Source organism: Emydura macquarii, unplaced genomic scaffold (genome assembly GCF_026122565.2).
Source record: "Emydura macquarii macquarii isolate MOO-44397 ecotype Brisbane River unplaced genomic scaffold, CSIRO-AGI_Emac_v2 contig_2473, whole genome shotgun sequence".
NCBI classification, from domain to species: Eukaryota; Metazoa; Chordata; order Testudines; family Chelidae; genus Emydura; species Emydura macquarii.
This window is the reverse complement of record NW_027132610.1, coordinates 22,165,376-22,192,986: the sequence shown is the minus strand read 5'-3', so window position 1 is coordinate 22,192,986 and position 27,611 is coordinate 22,165,376. Positions and strand designations below refer to the sequence as shown.

The following is a 27,611-nucleotide window of genomic DNA, read 5'->3' as shown; positions in this document are numbered from 1 at the left end:
CTATCAGGTAAAAACCTTTCATTTAACCTTTGTAAAAGTATTGTAGTTGATTTACTCTTTTTTGTAAACATATTTGTGGTGGGTTTGGGTTTGATTCGCTTGGTGGTGTGGTAATTTAAGCATGGACTACCATTTTTTAATAATGAACAATTTCTCTCAATAATGAGTGTGAAATCCGAAGGTAAAGAAAATAATACTTCTCTGACATTAAATCACTGCAATTTCTGTAAAGGCCAAAATGCCAAGAAGGCAGTATGTCTTTTGTATTGACTGTTAAAATCAAAATAAATGTGTACTATTTTCTATCTTTAAAACTCTATAGTCACTTTAAATCCTAGTAGAATTGAAGATTATATCCAAAAACGTTTAAGAAAATGGGATGATTTGACATCATCTGAGCGACAGCCTCCTCCAGACTTTGTGCTTATACAGTTTACATTTTTGACAGAACTGGAAACAAGCTTCTTTATGATTTGTAGGGCAGTTTATGGTGCTTCACTGGGTAGCCTGCCTAGTTACTATTATCTATTCTAGTTTAGAGATGACAAGTCCATTAAAGGTTTTCTTGCAATTTGTTCACAATTATTTTCTGCCATGGTATCGTTAGTCTTTTTGCTCAGAGTCTTTTAGAAAATCAGCAAAATGTCAAACTTGTTGCATGTAAGCTTTCACATTCAATTCAGACAGGAGTAATCGATACTGCTGTATTTACTAATTTAATGGCTAATGAAGTTTCTTGAAAAGTATACTGATTTGAAAACAGTTAATGAAAATGAGTGTATAGTGATCAGTTAGAAACTACATCAGTTTAAAATGGTAACTTTCCCACATACCACTATGCTATAATTATTCCTAAGTGTGGTACCTGGAGGCTAAATAGAAAAATGCATGGTTTGGAATGATCTTATGCATTTTGGGGAGGAATTCCAGAGAAATTTCCCACATGGAAATACCATCTTGAGAATTTGTCTGTGTTCTTTTGTCTGGAAATTTCGATCCTCTCTATATTATGAATTAGGTCTAGTGAGAGACACAGTTATTGCCAGTTATTGTTGAAGTACAGTTCCATGTTGCAGGATAGAATGTATTCCCATTTCTTCTTAAAAATAAGTTTGATCCTGTCTAAAATCCAAGACAGAATGATGCTTTAAGTGTGTCTGGTGACAATTGAAATTTTAGTGTAGCGAAGATTGTGTTTTATATGGAAACTTTTTGTATTTTTTCCTATGTAGAGTTCATTTTCTTTACTAACAAAAAGAAGAACTCAAATGTTATTTAGTAAGAAACTATTGTTTTAAAAAAATTTAAATAGCACCTTTTTCTTCACACTTGATTTCAGTTGAACTGTGCATGTTTGATAGTCAAAGGGTCAAATTCAGACCTGGCATAAGCAGGTGCAATTCCCACTGACTTGAAAGGTGAGGTGAACAGGAATTGACCTGCTTACATGAAGGTTGTGTTTGGTCCAAATTTTCTTAATGACAGACATTTAGCTAATGTTTACTTCTGCATTTATTAATTCTAGTTGCACTGTGGAAGATGTATCTTTATACCTTAATAAAAATTATAAATTAAAGAAAACAAGATGAATATTAAGGATGAGAGAAAGGGGAGAGAAATGTTTCATCTACCTCTTACATTGATACATTTTAAATATCAGCCGGTGATTATTCAGAATTTGAAGTTCCACTCGCTGGTTAGTAATCCATTATGCAAAGTAATAGATATGTTAATTTGCCATTCTTTTTGAACAGCAACGATGAGTGGAGAATGTTAACTTCAACATTTGAATCTGATATATAATTGAAAATCTGTTACATGAACTTTTATGCAAAGCCTTTTGAACAAACATTCAAAATATATACTTTTTGAAATATATCTAGTTCTCTACCTACCTTTATGCATTCACATATTTCCTGTAATAAAAAGTAAAGTAAAAATAAAATAGCGTTGTTTGGCTTTTGTTGTTATAGGTATTTTTTTTCAGGAATTGTCAGTAAATGAATGATATAGCTGTAAATATGATGATTCAAATACATGAGCTCTGAAATAATCTGTTTAATTTTAAAATCAAATTGATGCCTTTTTTGGCCTTTTGCAGTCTTATATTGTAATTTCAGTATAATTCAGCTTTTAATAGATTTGCAGAAACGCTAATGAACACTCAAAATGTTTTATTCCAGTTAAAATCCAGTATGAATTTTGTCATAAGCAAAACATGTTTCAAGATTGAATATTATATGAAAATACTTTCACCACTGTTCAACTGAACAATAAGGTGTATGCATATTAGTCATACAAGTACACAAAACATTTCAGCTAGACTCTCTGGGTGAAAGACAGCACGAAGGAAAAATATATGCAAATAGCAGCATCATTCAATCTGTATTTACTGTATTTAGCAAATCATTTTTATTAAATTTAGACATAAGATACTTGTTCAGCCTAAATAACCCAGAGATGAATGTTGCTATGAAGGTACATACCATTAGCTCACATTAATTCATTAGCAGCAGAGCTCTGTGGTACAGGGCTAGTTAGATACATTATTTTTGATGTCTGGATGCTGTAGTTTAATGAGGTTTACTGGCTGCATGCTTGTTGCCTTTGTCTGGTGATAGAAGTAATTACTTGATAAAATGAAGTGCATCGCTGTGGACAATTGACCCCTTGGAACAATCCAGACTGGTCAGCAGTCTAAATCCACATTTTAAAGCCATCATTATAGCCTCAAACTTAAGAGTTTCCAGGGTGCAGACAAAGGTGTTGTCTTCCTTAAGCACAAGTCGTGTACCATTTTCTGACTTTATGAAGTATTTGAATTGAATAATATTTGAAGATATTGAAAACTCCTCTGGAAATCCATCCAGCCTGCTTTTTGACACCAGCACAATGCGAGATTTGATTTTTGCTATGAAATCAGGAGCATTACAGAAGATCCTAAGACCTTGTGAACGGTCGTGGCTGTCAGTTATTTCCAGGAAAGTAGTCTCTCTGGATGCTAGCTGTTCTTTTTCCCACCTTGATTTCACTGCATCAGCTAACATTTTAAGCTGAAAAAAATCTGCTTCTTGTGCCAAAAGTTGATTTTCTCGAAACCCCTCTGGTAGAAGAAGTTCTCCATTTCGTAGGAAGTTCAGAATGTGTCTGAAAAGGAGTCCATCCCTGTCTATGAAATAATGGCCATCTGCATCAAATGGACAGAGAATTTTTCCATTTACCACACCTTCCAGAAAAGAGTCTGGGTACTTGGTTAGTGTTTGTTTTTGTGTAATGTACAGGTATCCACCAACATTGAGAGTAATCAGAGACATTTTACAGTTCTTGCCTTCCTCAGTAACCTCAGAGTTGTTTTGCTTTTCTTCATGTTCCTTTTCTCTTCTGTTTATTTTTCGCTCCATTCTCAAAGATGGGTTAAAAAGACAGCTATCTTGCCTTGTTCTTGTGTGCTTGAAAAGAGATATTTTAAAAGCACCCTTATTCAGCTCCAGCACGGTGATGGAATGGAAGTGCTGCTAGCATTGCATGGGCTGTCAGCTCAGTTTGCAGTAGGTGGCGTATCTGCTATGTATGCAAAGAAATATCAGGAGTACGGTTGCAAAGGAGAATTTGCATTTAACTGTATAAGGGAAGAGGATGGATGTAAAAGCTGTGTAGTTATTTTCTTTGAAGTCTAGTAGGTTTAATTATTTAAAAATAGCATTTTGAATTACTCTGTGTGGAAATGGACAATACCTTTTAACTGACCAGTTCAATTGTAATATTTACTTTAAAATAGGTTTATAATGTGGAATTGCTAAAGAATGTTTAGCACTGAGTGTTGTAGTAGTAGCTTTGTTTGCTTTTTTAGGTATTTTTTCGTTTTACACATACCTTTACAAAAAGCAAATTGTGTTACTGGTTAAGGTACTTCACCTATTTAATGGAAGATAGCTGAAAACAGATGATTCCATGTGTATACTTTATGTATAAAACACACAGTGGCTTAAAAATGTATGAGAAAATATTTCAAAGTGGTGTTATAAAGCATTTCTTATCTAATTGGTTTAGCATGTAGTGAAAACTATTATTTTCAGTTGATTCAGGTATCCTCAGCAAGGCAAAAAATATAGCCTTTATTAAGTTTTGTATTCTTTGATATAAAGTCTTCCTTTACCATAGATTAAAAACTACTTTAGAGAAAAGGCACACTTATTACTTGTATTGATAATTTTTAAATAACCAATATTAGATTTCACAGGTTATCTTATATTCAATCAAAATAACTCTGTTGCCATTGTGGAACAAAGAGCCAGTGTGCCTATAGAAATCTTTGAATACCACATAACAATATAGCTTAGCAATACTTCAGTAAAAGAGAAAACATTGGAAGAGTATACTTGAATCAAATGGCCGTCTCATTTCTTTGTACGAAGCTGAGATTAAAGGTTCATTTGAAATTGCCTTTTTAAAAATGATTTTCCCCTTTAAACATTTGCAGCTGGAGGGAGGAAAGGGAAAGCTGTACAAACGTTTGTGTATTTCCTAAGGGAGTGTGGGGGAGATGGAGGGAGTGTATGCAGCATGCATTCCAAAGCAAGGTAGAGATTTAACACTTACCTTAACCTGAACATCGAAATCAGAGATTCTGATTTTTTTTTTTTTTTTAAAGAATGTTTTTTTCAGTCTACAAGCATGTGTCTATTGCTTTGGCCTGTTAACAACAAAGTCAATTATCCTTTTTTTAAAAGGATTCTACATGCCTTTGTTTATATTAAGACTTTATTCAGACTATTCCCAATAAATATGTTATCAATTATTTATAAATATTGTAGAAACATTGCTCTAATGATATGTGATTTTTTTATTGATAATATAACTGTGTGCCTGTTGATGGAAATAGCATGCTGATTTTGTTTGTTGCCCCCATACCTCAATATCCTCAGTCCAAAGAGCTGCTTTGCTAAATCTTTTGTCTGTTGCTATATGTAACATATTACACATTATTTTATTAATTAAACTCTGTGTATCTGGAATTACAAAGTTAGTGTTTAAATTTAACACTTTGATGCTCTTGCTGTACTTAGTAGCACTTCAATTTGAAGAGATTTTAATAATTTTGTAACTGTTGAATATACTAACCTTTTGAAAATCAACCCTTATGACCATTAGTAAGAGTTAATAAAGGTATTTGGAAAGAGAGACAAAAAGGGTAGTGTAGTTTTGACATAAGCTTGATGGATAATATTTTGGTACTGTGGGAGACTTTTGCAATGAATAGTCAAGTGTCAGAATCCATTTGATCTGTTCAAGTTTGATGTGGGTTTTAATCTTATAACCAACTGTAAGTATCATAGTGGTAATTGATATACCCTGTGATTGGCTCTGGGGTCATTCTGTCTTGCATGGTGATCTTGTCATCTCTTTGAAGCTAAGCTGGATCGGTGCTGGATGGGAGATTTCCAAGGAAAGTCCAGATATATAAAGGGCTTTGAAATCCTTCATGGCAAACTGGGTTGTATAAATTTAAAACAAGGCAGCTGCAAAACACTATCCATTCCTTAGCTTCATATACTCATAATCTTCTGAAAGCTCTGTCTTTGGGACTGAAATTTTCCGGGTTTGTCTATAGTTAAATATTTTTGAAAGGCCAGGCAAGATCCCTTCAGCTGCTTAGAGTGTAAAAATGCCAGCAAGCTGTTAGCTGCAGACCTCAGGAGTGGGGGACGAGGGTGGAGGAGGAGGAGAGACGAGAGAATGTGTGTGTGTATATATCTAGATATGGGAATTTATAGGCTCAGCTGCCGACTCAAGGACAATGTAAATTGTGCCTATCCTTAAACTTATGAAAGCTAGGTAAGCGAGTTAATCTTCCAAACCATAGTTTCTCAACCTGTGGTATGCATACCCCTGGGGGTACGCGAGACACAGACACGGGATAGCTGGGGAAAAACTGAGTGAAGGGGAGGTGGGTGGCAGCTGCTGACTTCTGGGGAAGCCGGGCGGCAGCAGCCCGCTTCCCACCCAGTCCCAGCTCCCACTTGGGAGGCGGGAGGCAGGCAGCAGCCGCCGCAGTCCTGGGAAGCCAGGCTGCAGCCACCCGCTTCCTGCCAGGTCCCAGCTCCAAGCTGGGAGTCAGGCAGCAGCCCCCAGCTTCTGGGGGAGGTGGGCAGCAGCATCCCGCTTCCAGTTTGGTCACAGCTCCCAGCTGGGAGGCAGGCGGCAGCTGCTGGCTTCTGGGGGAGGCAGGCAGGAGCCCCCTGCTACCCGCCGGGTCCCAGCTCCCAGGTGGGAGCCCGGTGGCAGCCTCCTGAGTCTTGTGAGCTGGGCGGCAGCCACCTGGCTCCGAGCTGAGGGACAGCCTCCAGGGCCCTGGCTTGAAGATGGGCAGCAGCCACCTGCCCTCATCCCTGGGTCCCAGCTGGTGCGGAAGCCTCCTCTGCCCCAGCTCGGATTGGGGGCAGTCACCCACCTCCCGGGCTGGCAGCCAGGCAGCAGCCTCCTACAACTTGCCCAGGTGGCAGCTCCCCTCCCGGCTCAAAGCCCAGTACCCAGAAAACTTGTCAATTTCACTGCTCTAGCTGAGCAGTGAAATTAACAACTATGACAGCCCCAGATTTCACCAGTTACCCTCTTTTCCTGTCTCTCTCTCTCTCTCTCTCTCTCTCTCTCTCTCTCTCACCCCTTCCTCCTCTCAAATCTATGGCAGAAAATTTGGCATGGTGCTTTATATTTCCCAGCATTAGCATGTTGTTCAAAGCCTCCTATTTTTGGCCAACTTCACCTTTAGTCCAGGTACATACTTGAGTTGTGCGCCCCTGGTGTGAAGGTAGTAACCCTTACCACACTAGATATGACATCTGTCAAATTATGGCCTTATATACTCAGCCCTTCTTCCAACATATGGCTCACATTAGTCTGTAAATATAAAATCCTGTGGAATATTAAGTGTTGGGGTACTTATTAAAATCTTCAGAAGTTAGGGGGTACTTGCTGCTTAAAAGGTTGAGAAACACTGTTCCAAACCATATCCCACACAACCTTAACTCTGCCCCCTTGCAGTTGTCAATAGGCAGTACAACAAAACCACACCTTACTGTCCATAAAATCTGCATTTTTTTGTGGTTTGTGCCCAACACAGTGCTATGCCATTCTTCACACACTCCTGTCAACCCTTACTGTACTGTACAATAGTTGTATTGATGCAGGAATTATTTGCAGCAGGTTTCTAGATCTCAACTGCCATCTAAGCAGAGGAGCAGCTGCAGCTAAAGGAATCGGGGATCCTCTTTATTCTGGACTGTGATATTCAGGAGGTCAAAGTAGATGATCACAATGGCTGTTTTTGGCACAAAAATCAAAGTGTGTATGAATAGTTGCTAAAAATGTTGGTAGGGTTTTAAGACCACTAGAAAGACTGCGACCTCCGGAAGCTGACATTTTCCTGGGCATGTCAAGAAATAGGGGAACATAAGAATGCTTCACCCCATTCTAACTCTTGTATATTCTAGGTGCCCAGCACAAAACCCACATCTGCACTGGCATTCAAACAGTGATGTACAGCCTTTCTGCTGCACTATTTCCCTGAAGAGTTCTAGCAGTGTTATGGCATACTTCACAGTGCACCACAGTCCTCATAACCTAAGGTGAACAAGAAACAATAACTAGGACAGGGATTGAATAGGTGTTGATATCTGGCAACCCTTTGGTGGCTTGTCTGGAGTAGGTGAATTGGTTAAGTGTAGGTCATGCCTAGCTAGCTCATGTTCACTAATGCTGACCTACACTTGATCTTGATCACAATAAACATGAGACGTGAGTGTTTCCTTCCCACTACTCTTGTGCATTTTTCACACTGTCCTTCAAATGCCTGCCCCCAAATCTCTCTCTCAGAGACTTGTTGAGACATTGCCAAAAGGAGACTGAGTTAAGATTATGTGGTGTGGAAGATATTACCTTAACGATCGGGATTTGGAATGGTCATCTCATTACAAGAAGTAATTGAACCTCTGATCACCCATTCTCATCTCCTACTCAGTGGTTGTAATTAGGCCTCAGGTACCCTGCCTTCATCCACCTCCCCCATTGTTGTCACTTCCCTTGGATATGTACATGTTGCCTCCTATATATGTTGCCCCCAGTATGATTTCTATTACTTGCATCTGAGGAAGTGGGTTGGAGCCCACAAAAGCTTATGCCTGCTGAAATTAAATTTGTTAGTCTTTAAAGTGCTACAGAACTCCTGCTGTTTTTATCTTAAAAATGAGTTTCCTGGTTTTCATAGGTCTAGGCATAGGTTCATTTGACATTCTAAGTGTACAGGTTATTGATGGTCAACCTGAACTCTGTGTTTACAAAGATTTTTGGGCAGTGGTTTTTTTTGAGGAAATAGTGGCATGACTGACTGACTGAATGAGTGGTTTCCTGGAACACCTTCCTGTCTCTGATACCCGTTCAGCCCTCCTCCTGGCCCCTCAATGCACAGGAGCATCACAGTGAAGTGGCTCATACTTCTCAGTGGGATGCTCTCAGCTGAATGAGAACACTTCATGCAGGTGAATACAGCCTGACACCCTATTGTGGCATACTGGTTTTCAAGACAAAGTTGGTAAACTCTCTGGGGTGGGAACTGTTTTTTGTTGTTGTTGTTTTTTTCCCCTTCTGTGTTAGGTCCCATTGTGCTAGGCATTGTACTATTTCATAACTAGGGCTCCTCAGTTCTATGATAATACAAATAAATCATAATCTCTCTATGCATGTGTATTTTAGAGCACTTAGATTATTAAAATCAGCTTCTTGCTGGGAGAGGTGTATCTAAGGAACACCTTGTCCAAATGATTTCAAACGTGCCTCACTAGCCAGAATTGGCCTTGATGTGGCATAGAAAATTTCATGTTAGTTTGAGAATCCACGTGGATTGTAGAACACTTTGAAATATCTACCCTTAGACAAAAAGTGCTGCACTGGAGGCAAAGCTTCCTAAAGGAGCCCCTTCCCCAAAGCAGAATGAATGGTGAAGAGTAGTAATGTCCACAGACATTCTCAGGAAACTACTAGAGAGAGGAATTGAACTTGTTAGGTTCAATGGCTACAGCATGTTTCCTTGAGCTGCTCTGGCGGGTGTGCCTGTATACCGTATGTTTTTGCTCTCCACCGAGAACGAGTCTCTCTCATGGTTCATGTGCTTACCATGTAGCACATCACCCAGGATCTTGCCACTTCGTAGAGCTAACTTGAACCCTTAATGTAGTAAATACTGCTTTTCATAGTGGCAGTCTGCTGGACTAGTTGAGTTCAAATCCAATCAGGTGATATCAATTTGAGGTGGATCTATGTAATAGTTTGAATTCCATGTTTGTGCAAAAATAAAAGTTAGAAGAACCAGACAGTTTTATTCAGTTCCTTTTTTTTTAAGGGTGCTGTGTCTTAGGAATTCCTTTTTCAAATTACACTAAATTTGCATCACTAACCCTACCATGGACTCTAGTGAGACACTGCCATTTTCAAGATGATCTGAGCATGTGTTTGTATTTTAGAGTACTTAGGGCTCGTCTACAAATGAAGCTATTCAGGGACAGCTATTCCTGAATAGCTCCATGTGTAGACAAGCCCTTTGGAAGATTAGCTGTTAAACAGTAAGTTCATCTAAGTCTTATAGTGGGGCAACAGTCCGACTATAATGCCTCAGGACAGAGGTGCTGGATCTTGTAAATGCGGTAAGACGGCTGCACACCAGGCTAAGATTTGCTAGTGTTTTCCTTGAAGCACCTAGCATGTCTAGGGGGTACTCTAATCTAAAACTCTAAGCTTTGTATGTATGAATATAGTATTTTAAAAACATGCTAGCTAATGTTTTAGCCACTATATTTTAAAAACCTAGTTTGGACTGGGCAAATTGTGTTTTAACATGTGAGCTGGCAGAGGTGACACAGAACAGTGAGCTTAAACTATAACTCAGTTGACTCAAATCAAGCTGAAGGTGTTAACCTGCATCGGCACTAGGGAAAAGGTCAAGTTTAGGTCCATCTTACTAGCTCCAATGTTAGCGAAGTCTTATCTAAACTAGACCACATTTCACAGCAAGTTAACATATGCTAGCTATTGCATTTTTAAAGCCTTTTATCCTAGCCTAGACATACCCTTACTACAGGGTAAACTGAATCCGCAGGAGTCTTGACTGCTCCTGAGAATGGATAGGCTAGTGCAGACATGAGAACACAATGCTGTTCATCATCTCTGCCAGCTGACACCTTTCAGGGTGATGAGCCCATACCAATGAGCTGCTCTCCTAAGACTACTTCCATGTCATTCTGATCACCTTCCCTCTGCATAGCCTGTGGAAGTTGCCCACATCTGCTGATATTTGTACAGTTCCATGTGTGGTATTCTATACAAATAATTTAATGAACTATTTTGCATATTTGTACGTAATTTGCATATAACAAACTTTGGTTGTAAAAACTAATGTAGATTTAGTGTTGGTGAAAGGAGTTGTCCTAACAGCCTTGTGGAGGTGAAATTGTCTGAATAGCCATAGGGCAGTACCAGGACAGCTTCTCACACATACTATCCTGTCAACATGGCTCAACTCTTTCCCAAGGGATGGAGTGAGTGAAAAGGGGAAGTTCAATCTGTATGGTCCTTGCAGTTTTTGGCAGCTATGTTCAGTTTGCCAATTAGTGGAAAGTGTGTGAACTTGTGACATCGGACCTTGAAATTGAGACCTACCGACCTCATCTCACATGGAGACACCAAAATGCGTTACACAGGAACAACTCTTAATTCTTTCTGAACTGAATTGAATTCAGATTGGTGATCTACAAGTGAAAGGCCATCTGTAGCTCATTAGCAAATATCCTGAGAGATCTAATCTCCCAATAAGTGCTAACTTAAGAGGGGGTTTCTATAAATATCTATATTGCATAACCCAGAAAAACCCTAAGTTAAAACACTAAGGTCTCAATGTCAAACACTCAAGTTAGGAAATGCCAGAAATAATGATTTATGTACAATACCACCTAATTCCTCCCCTTGTACAGAGATATTAAGATACAGTCTGTGATTCTATAACCACATACTATTTTTCCACAAGGGTTGTCAGGAGGATTTCAACTAGAATCATCTCATCTGCGACACAGATCTTTCATTGCAGCTAAAAACAGCTGTTAGAGAGCATGGCAGAGCCTAAAGGGGTTTTGGTGGGTATGTAGGGTGAGCCTCTGGTTTAAGGTGTGGGGTTGTGCAGCTTCCCCCATTCTTCCCTTCCACCCCTCAGCTTTTCTCATTCTGCCCTATTCACCTCTTTGTCCTCCATTCACCCCCATTTCTTGATCCTTGTCTTCAGCTGCTGCTGCTCTTCCTCCCACTCCCCACTTCTAGGTATTAGGCACGACAGTGGCCTCTAGTGCTGCAGTTGTTGTGCAGAGCCCAGCTGGAAGGATAAGGATCCAGTAGGGTTGTGAAAACGTGGGTGTGTCATGTGAGATGCTTGATACTTGGCATCCCTAGTTACTACAGCCCTAGATTAGTGAAGGGTGAAGAGAGTAGAGGTCCATCCAGATACCTGAGATGGTTATATAATGTATTGTACCTTTTTTGTGGGTGAAGGCAGCTAAAGGGTCAGAAAGGGAGCAGGAACTGTCATCACATTCTTCCACCCCAAGGAACATGGGGAGGGTGTATATCTTTGCTGCAGCGGGCTTTATCCATCTGTCTAGCTGACATCTTCATTTAGAACTGTTCTCTGGGGGTGTTACAATGCCCAAGGAGCACAAGAGAGAGCGGAATTACAGACTTTGCCATCTGGACAGTAGCCTTGTTAGTATCATAGATGCTATATACCTACCCCAACAAGATTTCACTTTCACAATATATTTAGTCCATCTGGAGTGCAGTTAGTGAAGATTTTGCGCTGTTGGTGAAAGAATGGGGAGTTAAAACAATATTTCTTAATATACGTTGAAACTATTTGAAGGAATCTGTCTATATACAGCTTATGAATTCCAGTTTGAAATTCTGAACTCTATACATCTCTGTCAAACTACATACTCCATTTTGAATGTGGGGCTTCTCTGCCTTCTGTATTTTTTACCTCCATGCTGGACTGAAATTCCAAAGGATAATGGCACAGAGCTAACAATGGAGGGTTGTTAAACACTTCCCTAGTCACATAGAAGTACCCTTGAGCAGAGTTGGTTACCAGCCCAGACTGCCCAATTGAGCTGATCACTAAGCAATAGATCACTTGCTATGGGACTTAAAACACCTGATAAGGCTTAGCAGGGCACCCCTGGACAAAACAAACTTGAGGTTATGAAAGAAAAGGGTCACTGGACTGGACTGGACGTTTTAGAGGGAAGGAGAAGAGACCAGATTGTAATTTCCAGATGAGAAGCTTTAGGCAGGGAGAGAGGAAAGATCCTGGACTCCCTAGAAGACAGCAACCCAAATCTCAAAGAACTCTCCAAAATGGTGAGAAAACTGAGGCATAGATGGCATATAAACGTGTTGTTGTTCTGTCTAGATCTGTATAATTTCTTGTGCTGTCTAAAGTAAACAGTGATTACTTTTGTAATCTTTTTCAGAGTATCTGGGTTTTGTTCTTCAACTATCATGTGACCCTAGAGGAAAACTGTAAACCAGAGTGCCAGAGTTATTGGAGATCAGAGAATGGGTGTGCTTAAACAAATGGGGTGTCTTGAGGGTCAACACTCGGTCTTGGTGACCTAGAGCAGCTGGACCCCAAGAACCCATTTCCATGAAGGGGTAACAGACAGAGCGCTTGTGCCCAGGTATTGTGCCAGAGAGGCCAAGGAAAGAGAGAGTTGCTGAAGCATACCCAGACCAAAGGAAGCATAAGAGCCCAGAGATTCACTGTGTTGGGATCCAAACATGGCAGCCTGATGCATGTCCAGCCAGGAGAGATTTACCAGGGCTGTGACGTGGAGGCAGTGAGGTGGGATTGTTATGATAGTGTGTAAGTATTTTAAAAGAGGCTTTTTCAAGGACCTAACATTTCCTGCTCTTAAACTGAAAGCCGAGAACAGATCTATTTGTCAGCTATGGGTGAAGGCAGAGAGAAGCTGATCTTTCTTGAGCTGTTCATAAAAAGTCTGTAGGCCAGAATAACTTGCATTCAGGAGTTCTAAAAAAGTTGGCTGCGGAGATCTATGGCCCACTAATGTTAATTTTTAATAAGATGGGAAATTCAGGAGATTGGAAGGGGCTATTAGGATGACCCAGGTAACTGCATGCTAGTTAGCCTGACATCAGCCTGGATGAAATAATGGAAAAGCAGAAATCAATAAAGAATGGAAAGATAGGAATATAATTAATATCATTCAGCATGGTTTTATAGAAAATAGGTCTTGTCAAATCTGAATTTATGTTTTGAGATTACAAGTTTAATTGATAAAGGTAACTTTTAAAGGGGTAACTGTGTTAGTCTGTATACGGCAAAAACAACGAGAGTCCTGTAGCACCTTAAAGACTAAAAAATTTCTGTGGGCATAAGCTTTCGTGGGCTGCAACCCACTTTGTCAGATACATCATGACTTTTGCATCATGCATGCTTTGACTTTTGTAAACAGTTTGACTTAGTACTTCGTGACATTCCGAATAACAAATGAACACTATGCAATCTCAATAAAGCACACATTAAATGGATTAAGAATTAGCTATCTGACAGATCCCAAAGTAGTTGCCAATGGGGAATCATCACTAGATGGGGGTGTTTCTTGTGAGGTTGCACAAGGATCAATATGAGGCCTGATACTATTCAACATTAATCAATTATATGGAAGTAAATATAAAATCACTGCTGATAAAACATACAGATGACACAAAGACTGATGGAGTGGTAAATAATGGCATATCATATGGAGCAATTTGTAATGCTTGGTAAACTGGGCCCATTCAAAGAAAATACAGCCAAATGCAAAGCGATACGTCTAGGAACAAGGAATGGAGGCCAGACCTACGCAATGGGGAGAGCTGTATCTTGGAAAGCAATGACTCTGAAAATAATTTAGGGGTCAGAGTGGACAGGAAACTCAATATAAGCTCCCAGTGCAATTCTCTGGGGGAAAATAGGCTAATGTGATCCTAAGATATATAAACTGGGGCAATGGGTAGAAGGAAGGTGATTTTACTTCTATACTTAGTGTTGATGAGACTGATACTGGGATACTGCATTCATTACTGATGTCCACACTTGAAAAAGGATGTTGAAAAATTTGAGATGGTGTAGAGGAAAGCCACAAAAAATGTTTTAGGATGAGAGAGACTTACAGAGCTCAGTCTCTATAGCTTATTGAAAAGATGGAGAGGTGGCTTGATTACAGTGTAAAAGTATCTTCAGGGGGAGAAAACACTGTGTTCTGAGGGGCTCTTTAACTAGTGGATAAAGGCGTAACCACCACCAACTGCTGGAAGGTGAAGCCAGTCAAATTCAAATAAAAAATCAGGCTCAGATTTTTAACAATCAGGGTGATTAATCATTGAAACAAACTACCAAAGAAGTGATGGATTCTCCTTCTCTTGATGTCCTCAGGTCAAGACTAGATGTCTTTCTGTAAATTAGGCTTTGGCTAAACACAAGTTACTGGGCTCTGTGTGGGGTAATTGGGTGATTTTTAATGGCCTGTGATATACTGGAGGCTTGACTGCGTAATCTAATTGTCTCTTCTGGTTTTTAAACCCTATGAATCTATGAAAGAAGAATGTGTTTTCGTGCAGCTTCAGCTTTGACATGCACAGAACTGTCAGAAAAATACTGCTTTCTGGTTCTTGTGAAGGATATTATTAATTCCTTAAGCAAAGCAAAACAGTATAAACACAACCATGTTAAATACCTGGGGTCAGATAATTGTTCTTTGCACTGTTATTACGGAGACCAGAGTTAGATTTTTAGGTTTCAATAATAAATAATTCAGTCAGCAAGGCATGGGAAAAGCAACAGATGTAGTGTATTTTAAGAGAGAGTGATCTGTGTTGCTCAGCAGAAATCCCTCTAAGCATTTTTTTTTAATAAAGGGAAAGCCGTATGAATGGGATGGTGTCAATACAGTGCCCTAAAGCAAAGGCAAGTTAGTGATTTTTCAGACTCTTGAGGCTATTGGCCCCTTTCCTTTGGAAGCACATTTGAAAATAATAGTATGAGCTTGGCTTAATGCATCAAAGTTAGGACACACGGAGCTGAGAGTAAAATTCACTCCTTACCATATCCTGTTACACCTGGCTTTGGAATGGGCTCTTCAAACAGGGTGTATTTCGTTTGTTGTGCTGTCTACACACAGTAGGGAGGATAGGAGTGAAAGGAGCCTCGTTAGGAGGGTGGTATTTAAAGTGTGTTCTAGGCATGGTTACCTGTACTTGCTTTCCGTGCAGTACTTCTTTTGGGTTATTTTTTATTTCCTAGAGTTGGAATAAGACAATAGCTTATTGCCACCAACGCACAAAGTGGCTGTGTGTTGCAGACAGCTGGGTACAGGACACAGAGTTCATTATATTTTACAATTTGGGAAGATAAACTTACGTACAAACACTTTCTACATTATTTACTCCTTCCTTGCCATATAAAAGACATAAATGAAGCCTGTTCCTGACTGAAGGAGCTCACGTTCTGAAATACAAAGGACAGGAAAAAACAAAAAAATAGTAATATAAGTAGAGGTATGTGTGCTTTATATGTATAAAAGTGAGGTTTTAAAAAATGGAAATGAATGATGAGGTAAAAGCTGAGGTTTTGTTGTGATCTGCTACCGAGGCCAGCCTTGATACCACAGTGCTCATGGAATTAGACACCTTTCCAGTATTTCTTTCCAGTATTTCATGTGTAGCTGCATACTTATTTACTGCATACCATCCAAATAGTATGCAGTAAATAATTTTATAAAGAGTTTTTAAATACGTCCCATTAGCTTTTTGCAGTGCTCATTATCATAGTGCCTTATAAATATTTAATGGCTATATCTTCACAGCACCCCTGTAGGTGTCCGTGACTTGCCCAGTAGCACATAAGGTATCTCTGGCAGAGATAGGGATGGAACACAAGTTCTGTTTCAGACAAGGTACAGATGTCAAGTGTATCATTCTTCAGCTCTCAATATCTGAATAGTATCAGACATAAGGATTTGTATTATGTTTTTTAAATTCTAAGCATAAATAGTAAGACTGTAGTTGAAATGGTGAATGATGTACATTTCTATGTTTTATGCTAATGTGTTTCTTTCTATTCAAGACAAACTTTCATTGGAAGGAATAGTGGTTCAACGTGCTGAATGCAGACCTGCAGCTAGTGAAAACTATATGAAACTGAAAAGGTAGGTATATCTCTCTTATCAATTAGTCTGTAATGTCTTGTTTTGATGTTTTATCTCCTTTCCCGGTAAGGAGCAGATTATTTTCTAAAAAGTAGAACTATCTTATTTGCGTTGTTTTGTATAGGGTTTAAAATTGGATTTAGGTATGACAGAGTGTATAGTGTGTGTATTTAGATATATCTCAATATGTGCATATATTTGTGTGTATGTTAAACTTTAATATAGAAAATAAAAAGGAATTCAGAAAGGTGTGGTTTAAAGGTTTTCATTGGCATGGGTAGAATGATTATATTAAGTAGTGGTGAAGACTGCCCAAAATGAGTGCCAGTAAAACCTTATACTCTACTGCTCCATTATGTAGTGAGCTCACTTAAGAACATGAGAATGGCCATAGTGGGTCAGACCAATGGTCCATCTAGCCCAGTATCCTGTCTTCTGATAATGCCTGGTGCCAGATGCTTCAGAGGGAATGAACAGAACAGGGCTATTTTACAAGTGATCCATCCTCTGTTGTCCAGTCTAAGCTTCTAGCAGTCAGAAATTTAGGGACACCCAGAGTATAGTGTTGCATCCCTGATCATCTTGGCTAATAGCCACTGATGGACCTATCCTCCATGAATTTATCTAATTCTTTTTTGAGAGCCCAGTTATACTTTTGACCTTCACAGCATCCCCTGGCAACAAGTTTGACAGGTTGACTATGTCGTGTGAAGAAGTACTTCCTTATGTTTGTTTTAAACATGTTGTCTGTTAATTTCATTGGGTGACTCTTGGTTCTTGTGTTATGTGAAGGGGTAAATAACACTTCCGTATTCATTTTCTTCACACAATTAATGATTTTATTAGACCTCTATCATAACACCACACCCCACTCCTGGTAGTCCCAGTCTTTCTAATCTCTCCTTATAGGGATATGGAATAGTTTCCATAATCATTCTTGTTGTCCTTCTCTGTCCTTTTTCTGATTCCAATATACCTTTTTTGAGATGGGGCAACCATAACTGCATGGAGTATTCAAGATCTGGGAGTACCATGGATTTATATCCATTATGATATTTTCTGTTTTATTCTGTATTCCCTTTCCTAATGATTCCTAACTGTTAGTTTTTTTGACTACTGCTGCACGTTGAGAAGATGTTTTCAGAGAACTATCCACGATGACTCCAAGATCTCTTTCTTGAGCGGTAACATTTAATTTAGACCCCATAATTATGTATGTATATATGTTTCAGTGTGCATTATTTTGCATTTATCAACACTGAATTTCATCTGCCCTTTAAGTTACCAAATTATCCAGTTTTGAAAAAACCTTTTGTAACTTTTTGCAATCCGTTTTGAATTTGTCTATTCAGACATAGTAATCCCACCTGCTAAAGTTCAGCCTTCCAGTAGGGAGTTTGAAAGCTCCACTGGACTATTTTAATTAAATGGAGTGTAACTTTCCTATCATCCTAAGTGACTTTTGCAGGTGATCAAATAGTACAGGCAATAAAAATTGTGGATCATTTTTAGTGCTAGCAGAAGTTTCCTTTCAAACTAAACTTAAAAAGATCCTTCAAGATTCAGAAATAGTAAAGATTTAACAGAGAATCCTTATACTTAAAATGGGGGATATTGCTAGGAAAAGTAATAGGTACAATTTTTGGAAGTGGAACTTAGGCTCCTATTGGAAGTCACTCAGGAGCATTTGAAAATTTTACTTCATCTGTAGAATCCATCATGTAATTCACATTGGATCTTACATGTGCATGCGCGTGAGAGAGATCTGCAGGTTAATTATGCACTGTATATTTTTAAAAGTGATTTGTTTTATCAGTTCTAAATTTATCTTTCAGTTTAATTAAATATCCTCTTACTCTTGTATGATGAGGGAAGGTAAATACGTGAGTTTGATTTACTTTCTTTATATCATTAATTAATTTTGTGTACCTCTGTTATGTCCTCTTATTTATCTTCTCTCTAAACTAAACAGTCCCAATCTTTTCATAAAACTATGTGTTTCCTCCATGTACATCATTTTATACACTGATTTCCTGTACTTCCTGCAGGCTCACTATTGCAGCTGCTTCATGTGTGCTTCACAGTGTGGCTGCTGTCATGGTTTCTGCCAATGATATAGAATGCAGTTTGAGCTATGCTGAATCTTTATTGAAGGGAATTAGTTTTAATCTGGCAAATTTAAATATATACTTTATCTGTTTCAGAATTGTTTTAATCACATTTCCTGAGCTGAACAGTTTCTCATTTTTTGTAAACTGTCTCCTTTCATACCAGGTTCATGTGGAAAGGTCACAGCAGGAGGCAGAAATGAAACTGACAGTTTTATGAAATACTGTCCTAACTTTTAATTTGTTGGCATTTTACGTTCTGATTTCTTGCACACAAACACCCTACCCGCCCTATCATTTGTGTCTCTTGTCATGGTGAATTCCTGCAGGAGCCATAACAGAGTCAAAAAATGAAAGCAATTTTTCTCCTGATTGTAGTGCTGTTATCTTCTGTGGAAAGGTTGTCAGGCTTTCCCTGCCTAGATTTGAACTTCTCACATTGGTCAAAGATAAGAAATCTCTAACAATGAGTGGAGCCAAAAATTCTGACCTGGTAGAACTCAGTTTGATATGTAGCAGAACTGGTGATCACAACCTTAGAAGAAACTGCTCATCTTTTGTCTACTTTTCCTAGTGGGAACAGTAGGAACATCTAAATATTTTGTCTAGCTTCCTTTGCTCTCTCCAAGTCCTCACATGGTACGGAACATATTTAAAGCTGTTACTTGTTTTGATTTAGTGTAAAGATGAACACTGGTTCTGAGATTGAGTTTCATAAAACTTCCTTTCACATTTTTTATCTACTGTTTTGCTTTAGAGGAGATAAGCTCCCCAGAAGTGGAATTTATTAATATTGATAAAAAGAAAAAAAGGAACAAACTAGAATCAGCTAGGCTTTAAGGTCTGTTGCAGTAAGGTCAGTGCAGGAGAGAAGTACAAAACTATAAAGTAATCAAAAACAGAACATCTTGAGGTTTCACTAGTGAAAATTGTTTTGTCTATATAATCCAAACTATTAATATCCGAAGAATTTACCCCTGGGAAAAAATTGATAGTTTTATTAAAATTCTCTAAAGAGAATGTGATTAAAATCATAAGGAAAAGCTACCCGAGCAAAAAAGCAGTGTAAACTTAAAGAAAAAATGGACATTAAGCAATTCCAAAATAGCTCACCCACTGCTATATTTAAAAAGAAGCTAAATTTCTACACAAATATATTGCATGTCTGGAAGTCTGGGCCAACCATGAGCATGCTGAGTACCAGTGAAATTTAATTACTGCTCACTGGACAAGTTGCTGACCTCTTTAAAAGTCCTGAATGCCCGACTGACTGACATTTCAATTTATAGCTGAAAATGAACATTATATTCTGATGTCAGGTTCTTTGCAAATGCCAGCACAACAGCAGAAGACATGGATAATTTACTTGGTCTGTTACTTTGCTAAATTTTTCTTCTAGCTCTGCTCAGGCAGTTGGCCTCTACCTTGCCCTACAAAATAAATGCATATGATGACTTATTCATTCACTCCCCCCAAAATTCAATATGTATCACAACTGCTGATCAGTTGTATGGGATAGGCCATTTTTATGTTTAACCTCAGGTTTGATCTGCTTGACCATCAGTATACCCAGGATTTTTAAGGACATAAAACATCTTGTTCCTGAAGTGAAATTCAGCATAGGTACATATAACAATTTACTGGTTTAAGGTTGTTTGGTTTTGTTTTTTAAAAACACAACTCATTTTGATGCCAAAAATGAGGACAATATCTTTTAGTTGTGTAATACAATTTTAACTCCTCGTTTTATTTGAGCATATTATCTTATAGGACTTGCATGAAATTGTTTGAAGTTTGGATTTGCTAGGAGGAAAAACTGTCCTTGGGAGATGTCTTCTGACTTCCCACAAAGCACCTGGGCAAACACTAACAGCAAAACTACTATCTCTAGTAATGAATACTTTAAACATTTACAATCCAGTTAATAAGCAGACAGTACTTAAGCTTCCTGCCCCATCTTTCCTTAATTCACGATAAGAGCTTTTCTTTACTATATTAGGTCAATATTTAGAATATAGAAAGAGAGGGGAGCAAGAAATTCAGAGTAGTATTAAAAATGTTGTTGAAATAAGGTGAATTCAGTAATAAGGTGGAGTGGATAAATACTGGACTTGGGGGATCAGGATACCTGGAGTCTGTGCTGGATTTGTCACTGACTTCCTGTGTGAATTTGGATAAGCCACTTCACCTTTCTTTGCCTCTTTCGCCACCCACCCTTTGTCTATCTCATCTATTTAAACTGTAAACTCTTACTATGTATTTGTTCTACAATACAAATAACAGTTATCTGTCTTTTTAAATTAAATTAAAAAAATATGGAGACACAAAAACTAGGAAGAGAGAGCAGTATCTCTTGGAGGGGCTTGGCTAGGAAGAAGTATCTTCTTGACTAACTGATGGAGCTACATCAAGATTTAGAAAATCTGCAAGTTTGTCGTGTCTCAGGTATAATCACTACAGGCATTTTTACCTTTCAAAACTGCCCCCCTCCTCTTCAGCTACCTAGTTAGGAATTCAGTTAAATACTTCTCTTTTGTTTCCTCCAAAAATAACCCTGTTTGTTAATCATTTGCTGTAGGTAGCCGGATGAGTACTGGCAGCTTTATTAGAAGAAAACTAAAATTTCTTTTGCTCTTACCTTTCAGTATTGTTTAGTCTCCCATGGCATATAATAGATATGAAAATGGACAGATGTGCAAAAAGCACAGGGTGTAATTACTTGACAATATAGTGTCATTTTCTTCACTTAAAAAAAAAGGTAGGATGATATCCTGATCTAGACATCGGGCAACTCAACACATTCATCTGTTTCTTCGGGTTCAGAATGGTCACGCTATCTTCCATAATTTCCTCCCTAGATGAGTTTGCAACTCTTGACTTACAGAATACTTATTTCCACATGTCTGTCCATTGAGCCCACAGAAAATACTTCTGTTTCATAGTGGCAGACATGCATAACCAGTTCAAGGTACTAGCATTTGAGCGTCCCACAGCACCAAAAGTGTTTACCAAATGCCTGTCAACCATGGAAGCCCTTTTGTGAAGACCAGGGATTCCATATTTATCCTCATCTCAGTGATTGGTTCCTTCAAGGCAAATCCCCACAACAGGTCACCAACATAGTATAAACAGTTCTCTACTGCTTCTCCTTGATAAGTCTCAGAATCAATTATGACAACTCAAACACTTGGGGTTCAGACCCCCAATTCCCCTATTGGGGAGTCTGGACCCTGATTGTCCCAGAAATGTAAAAATAGCAAAAACTCTCATGTAATTAGTCCCTTCCTTAGAATCATAGGGTTAGAAGGAACCTAAAGGATCATCTAGTCTAACCACCTTGCAAGATGCAGGATTTGTGTGTCTAAAGTTAAACCATCCAAGACAGATGGCTATCCAGCCTCATTTTGAAAACCTCGAGTGAAGGAGCTTCCACAACTTCTCTAGGCAGTCTGTTCCATTGTCCTACTGTCCTTAGAGTTAGGAAGTTTTTCCTGGTATTTCTATGCTGTAGTTTGAATTCATTACCTCTTGCCCTGTCTTCTGTGGCAAGAGAGAACTTTTCTCCATCTTTTTTATGGCAGTCTTTCAAGTATTTGAAGAATGCTCTTATGTCCCCCCCTTAATCACCTCTTTTCCAAACTAAACCTATCCAGTTCCTTCAGCCTTTGCTCATATGGCTTACATTCCATCCCTTTGATCATTTTTGTCATTTGCCTCTGGATCCTTTCCAGTTTCTCTACATCATTTGTATACATTGGTGACCAAAATTGGACATAGTACTCCAGCTGAGGCCTACCCCTCATGGAGTACAGTGGTACTATCACCTCTTGTGATTTATATGCTATGCTTCTGTTAATGCAACCTTTCAGAAGTGGTAGGAGACTCGATTCAGAGCACCCTCAAATTGTTTCAGAGTGTGTTAAAAATTTGACTGAGTGCAGTAAATCCAAAACAGAGAAGGGGAAAATATAAAATACATTTTTTTTAAATGTCACAATTTTAATGTCCTGCCAGGACGAGAAAGAAGTTGGCACATTTATTGCTGACATTGAATAAAATATTTATAATTCCCATATCCCATTTGAAAGTGGGAAGGGAGGGATTTTTCGCTGTCCAGTGGTGTAAAGCATATTTCTGTCCCCAATGGTTAAGAAGATCCTAGAAGTTAAACCTAACTCAAATACAGAACTGAATCTTGTCCATGCTGTGCCTTACATCAGTATACTGCTCTCTTGGGGAGAATGCATGAAAGGGGAGGCAAAATATTTGTGTTTTTGTTGTTGTTGTTGTTGTTGTGGTTTTGGGTTTTGTTTTTTTTTAAAGCAGCTGTTTGAAAGCTCCTGAAAGGTTTGGAATCATAAAATATTAGGGTTGGAAAGGACCTTGGGAGGTCATCTAGTCCAACCCTCTGCTCAAAGCAGGACCAACTCCAACTAATGTTAGAAGGAAGGTGAGATGGAATCCCAGCAGAGATGTTTTAGTGGATTTGAGTGCAGGTGAAACCATGAAAAATGCAAGATAAATGTACGTGGATATCACCATGTATATGTGGATGAATATGTGTACTATATGCAAGAGATTGATTAGTAAAGAAAATATATATATTAGACCTGCATTTATATGGCACCTTCCAATCAAGCTGTGCGAGGCAGACCTATCCTTGCTTACAGACAACCCCCCACCCTGAAGCAAATACTCACCAGCAACCATACACCATACAAGAATACTAACCCAGGAACCAACCCCTGCAACAAACCCCGTTGCCAGCTCTGCCCACACATCGACTCTAGTGACACCATCACAGATCCTAACCACATCAGCTACACCATAGGGGGCTTATTCACCTGCACATCTACTAAATAATATATGCCATCATGTGCCAGCAGTTCCTCTCTGCCATGTACATTGGCCAAACCGGACTGTCACTACGCAAAAGAATAAATGGACGCAAATCAGACAAAAAATAATAATATCCATAAACCAGTCGGAGAGCACTTCAGTCTCCCAGGACACTCTGTAACTGACTTGAAAGTTGCCATACTTCTACAAAAAAACTTCAAAAACAGACTTCAGTGAGAAACTGCAGAGCTAGAAATCATCTGCAAACTTGACACAATCAAACTGGGTCTAAATAGGGACTTGGAATGGTTATCTCAATACAAAAAGTAATTGTCACTGTTCACACAGTCTCACCTCCTAATCAATGGTTGTGAATAGGCCTCAACTATTCTAACTAAATGGACTTTGCTCATATCTACCTTCCCCATTGTTGTTCCTTATCCTTGGATATGTATATATATACCTCCTATATGATTTCTATTCCCCACATCTGACGAAGTGGGTTACAGCCCACGAAAGCTTATGCCTGCAGAAATTAAATTTGTTAGTCTTTAAAGTGCTACAGGACTCTCGTTGTTTTTTCCAATCAGAAAGAACTGCATGATTTTCTAACTATACATATGGGAATCATTTCATCCTGGGTTCTAATCCCAACTCTGTTGCTAATTGCTGTTGTGGCCTTTGGGAAGCCACTTAACCCCTGCCTATTGAAAGCTTATGCCCAGATAAATTTGTTAGTCTTTAAGGTACCACAGAACTCTCGCTGTTTTGCTAAAAACAGACTAACACTGTTACTACCGCTCTGGAACTCACTTAACCTCTGTTTCTGTATCAGAAAAATGAGTTTAACGACATGCACTTTGCAGGTGGTGGTTCAGGTTGCTAAAGCACTTCTAAGATGTGCTACATGCAAGTGCTACATTTTACTATTTTTAATGTATGCTTTTGTAGTGTTTACAGTACTAAAATCTGATTCATATAAAAACTGACCTTTTCAATGACAGAGGTTGATATTTCAGCACCATTGTGTTCAAATCAGATTATTTTCAACCTTTCAAAAAAAGCTACTATGGATAGAGTAAATAAGTAGGGATCTGCATGTGTACTACTTTTCAACATGCAAAGTGAGAACATGAGACTTTTAGGTTGGTAAAGCATCTAACTTCATGACAGTGGAGAAGGTGACTCTCTTTACAATAAAATAAGACAAACAGTTCTTTAAAATATCAATGGTAAACCAGTTGGGAAACCCATCACACCTTTCATTTGGCAGCATTTAATCTTCCTACTGTACCTAACAACGTCTTCAGAAAAACACATTTCAGAAGTCTTAAGTGTGTCAGTTGGTCTGTGTTTATTATCAGCATGACGCAGTTGCAGCATCTGTCTGTGCAAATGCAATCTTTGATAAAGTATTGCTAATTAAATCCTTGGAGATTTATTTTCCAATCCCGTGGAACTGAATCATACATATATAGTCCATTAAATTGTTCCAGATTAGCATATCTTCTTTTTATTTGACTTTGCATCAGGAGTGAAATGTAGTCTTAAAATCTTTGAGTTCGGCCCATATTCCAGCAGAAATAAAACAAAAAGCATACTTTACTATTGTAACAACTGTTGAAAAATAATTCTCAGAGGGGCATGAGGAGAAAAAGCACTGCCAGCTATGTTGCTGTGTGTTGGAGTGAGTGGCAGTTGAGGGAGTTATTTTAAATCTCAGCCTAAACTACATTCTTACTCTATGTAGTAGTTTGTTAAAATTGTATGTTTATTACTTTTCCCTTTTTCTAGTCATATTAATTTATACAAAGATAAATGATGAAAAGGAGGTACCGTACAAATCTGAAGATTTATTAGCACAAGAATTTTTTTCAGTACAAGTGATGTTGCTCCATGATTTAACAATCTGCTTCCCACAGAAAATGCTAGTTTAGAGAGGTGTATCAAGGGCAGCACTAATGAAATAACATTCAACATTTATCCATGTACTTCATAGAGAATACCCTTTCATTAAAAACATAAAACTATATTTCATTTACTCATTACAATTTGCCTTTCTTTATACTCCTGCCCATGACAGACTCCCTGTCTTATCAATAAATCTCCAAGTCTAGGGCACATAAAATTGAGGATTTTCGATATGAAGCAACCTCTGCTAATATTTTTTTTGTTTTTTTAGAAGTGCTACCTTTGGATGCATATTAATGTACTGTAACTATTAGGAAGGATTTTTAATACATAAGATAGTTAAAGTAGCTTTTGTTCTCCATTTTATCAAGTTACTTTTTGTGGGAGTGGCTATGCAAATCAGATGGAGTAATGTTAACATCAGAATGAGTATGCTAATACCTGTATTTCTGAGCATGCCCAGTATGAACTAGATTTTTCCAGGCGCCTAAGCATATTGAGAATAATAAATTTGTTAGTCTTTAAAGTGCCACAGAACTCTCGTTGTTTTTGCTGTATACAGACTAACACGGCTACCCTTCTGGAACTATTGATTATTTGTGTATTTTGTAAAGAACTGTGCCTCCTATCTTGATGAACCTGAATAGTTATTAAACATGACACTTCAGAAATGCTTTCTCTTTTTCATTTGTCTTCATGTACTGCAGCTGAACCTACACAGTATCCATAAATCAGTCACCGTGTAGTCTGTGCCCACAATGAATGTGGTGTGATTGGTGAGCACTTAACATAATTGAAACGAGCCTATTTTTTGTCAAAATATAGACTGGAGCCTTTGTACTATTTGGTTTTATTATTTTGCTCATATAATTTAGGAAATGCAGCCATTTTCCATTACATACAATACTTCACATTTATAGATGTGCACAGTGTAACTAGTGGAGAAGATTCATATGCTGCAATTACTTAAATGTACAGTTTATTAAAGTATAGAACCTGGCAAGGTCAAATATAGGGTATGATAAAAGATTGAAAGGTAGGGGAAAACAGATTGTTGGGTATTTTTCTCTTTTATTTACACAGTAAGATATAGGATTTATAAGTATAAGGAAATAAGATTTGTGAAGATTGCTTTAGAAGCAGGTGGTTGGTCTAAGGAAAGATGCAATCCTTACATCTAAACCGGTAAAGCAGATTAATTGCAAGCTGATTTAGTGGTACTATTTCCCTTCTAAAATATCTACATTGTCAAATGTTGTATGCATGGTAGTTGTAGCTGTGTTGGTTCCAAGGTATTAGAGAGACAAGGTGGGTGAGGCCATATATTTTATTGGACCAACCTCTGTTGGTGAGAGAATTTGGCAAAACTCATCCACTTTGTGTCTCTACATTGTCAAATGTCTATCAGATGTTGAAAATGTGGATATATGCAAGTGTGAATATATATTATTTTTTGTTTTCAAAACTGTATGTAAGAAATTACAAACAAGGTTTTGCCAAAATTAGACCTTCTATGCTGACAGTTATTTAGTATAAATGTATAGAAGTTAGAAAATAAAGAAGTATCCTGTACAATTCAATGGAGGCAATTTAACCTGTGTCGTCTACTTTAGGGCTTCTCAGCCCATGGACAAGGACAATGGGTTGCCAGAATGTTTCAAAGGGTCATGTGGCAGCTCCTGCCTCATGGGGCTGGCTGGGCTCGCCTCCCTACTTCAGGCACTGCAACCTCTGCGCCACTCAGGTTTGGCCCAGTTGTCATGATGACAGGCGTCCGGATAGGCCAAATTTGAGTGAGTGGCACTGCAACCCCATGAGCCGGGTCACAACTCCACTCACAAATTTGGTCCAGTCAGGGGCCAAACCTGAGTGATGTGGCAACCCTAGAGGTTGTAATGCCTGAGCAGAGAGCCAAACTCAGCCAGCCCCACAGCACAGGACCTTCAGAAGCCACCACTGTGGGGTGAATGCCTGGGCAGGACTCAGGGCCTCCACCCCCAGACTGTTTATTGGGTCACTACGGGCCATAAATGTTTACAAATGAGCTCAAAAAGGTTGAGAACCACTGCTCTACTTAATATAGTTATATTTGTGTTTTCAAAACAAAAAGGAGAGAGGTTATATCTGCTAAAGTCACAAATAAAACTTTCCTTTAGGCTGATAGGAATCTTGTGGTTATGTTAGTTAGACCTATGCATGTAAATCTTCTGCATGTAAATGGCAACATTTACCCCTCCATCTTGAGCCATAATATAAGGTGCCTATTTCCCCTGATATTTAAGGGCTGATAATACAGAGTATTTCTCTAGCACCTTCCAGCCTAGGATCCCAAAGCTATTTACAAACATGAATGAATTTAACCTCACAGCACTTCCCTGAGGAAGGTAAGAGTTATTCTCATGTTACAAATGGGGAAATTGAAGCAGAGGAGTTAAATGAGGTCACATGACCT

General features: G+C 38.6%; 2 protein-coding genes across 2 annotated transcripts in view; one reads left to right on the top strand and one right to left on the bottom strand.

Annotated features, from left to right (window-relative positions):
- Positions 1 to 27,611, top strand: part of GTF2F2 (general transcription factor IIF subunit 2) — a 117,043-nt gene that overhangs the window by 35,542 nt on the left and 53,890 nt on the right. Inside the window, exon 6 of the mRNA XM_067563145.1 lies at positions 16,220 to 16,301. Coding sequence (XP_067419246.1) covers positions 16,220 to 16,301 — 82 coding nt within the window. The remainder of the gene's footprint in view (positions 1 to 16,219; positions 16,302 to 27,611) is intronic.
- KCTD4 (potassium channel tetramerization domain containing 4) lies at positions 2,469 to 3,510 on the bottom strand. The gene has a single exon (XM_067563146.1). The coding sequence runs from the start codon at positions 3,399 to 3,401 to the stop codon at positions 2,628 to 2,630; it is 774 nt and encodes a 257-aa protein (XP_067419247.1). The 5' UTR covers positions 3,402 to 3,510; the 3' UTR covers positions 2,469 to 2,627.

What these genes read in the sequence shown, in the direction of transcription:
- KCTD4 (XM_067563146.1), bottom strand. Translation starts at nt 3,401, where the DNA reads ATGGAGCGAAAAATAAACAGAAGAGAAAAGGAACATGAAGAAAAGCAA.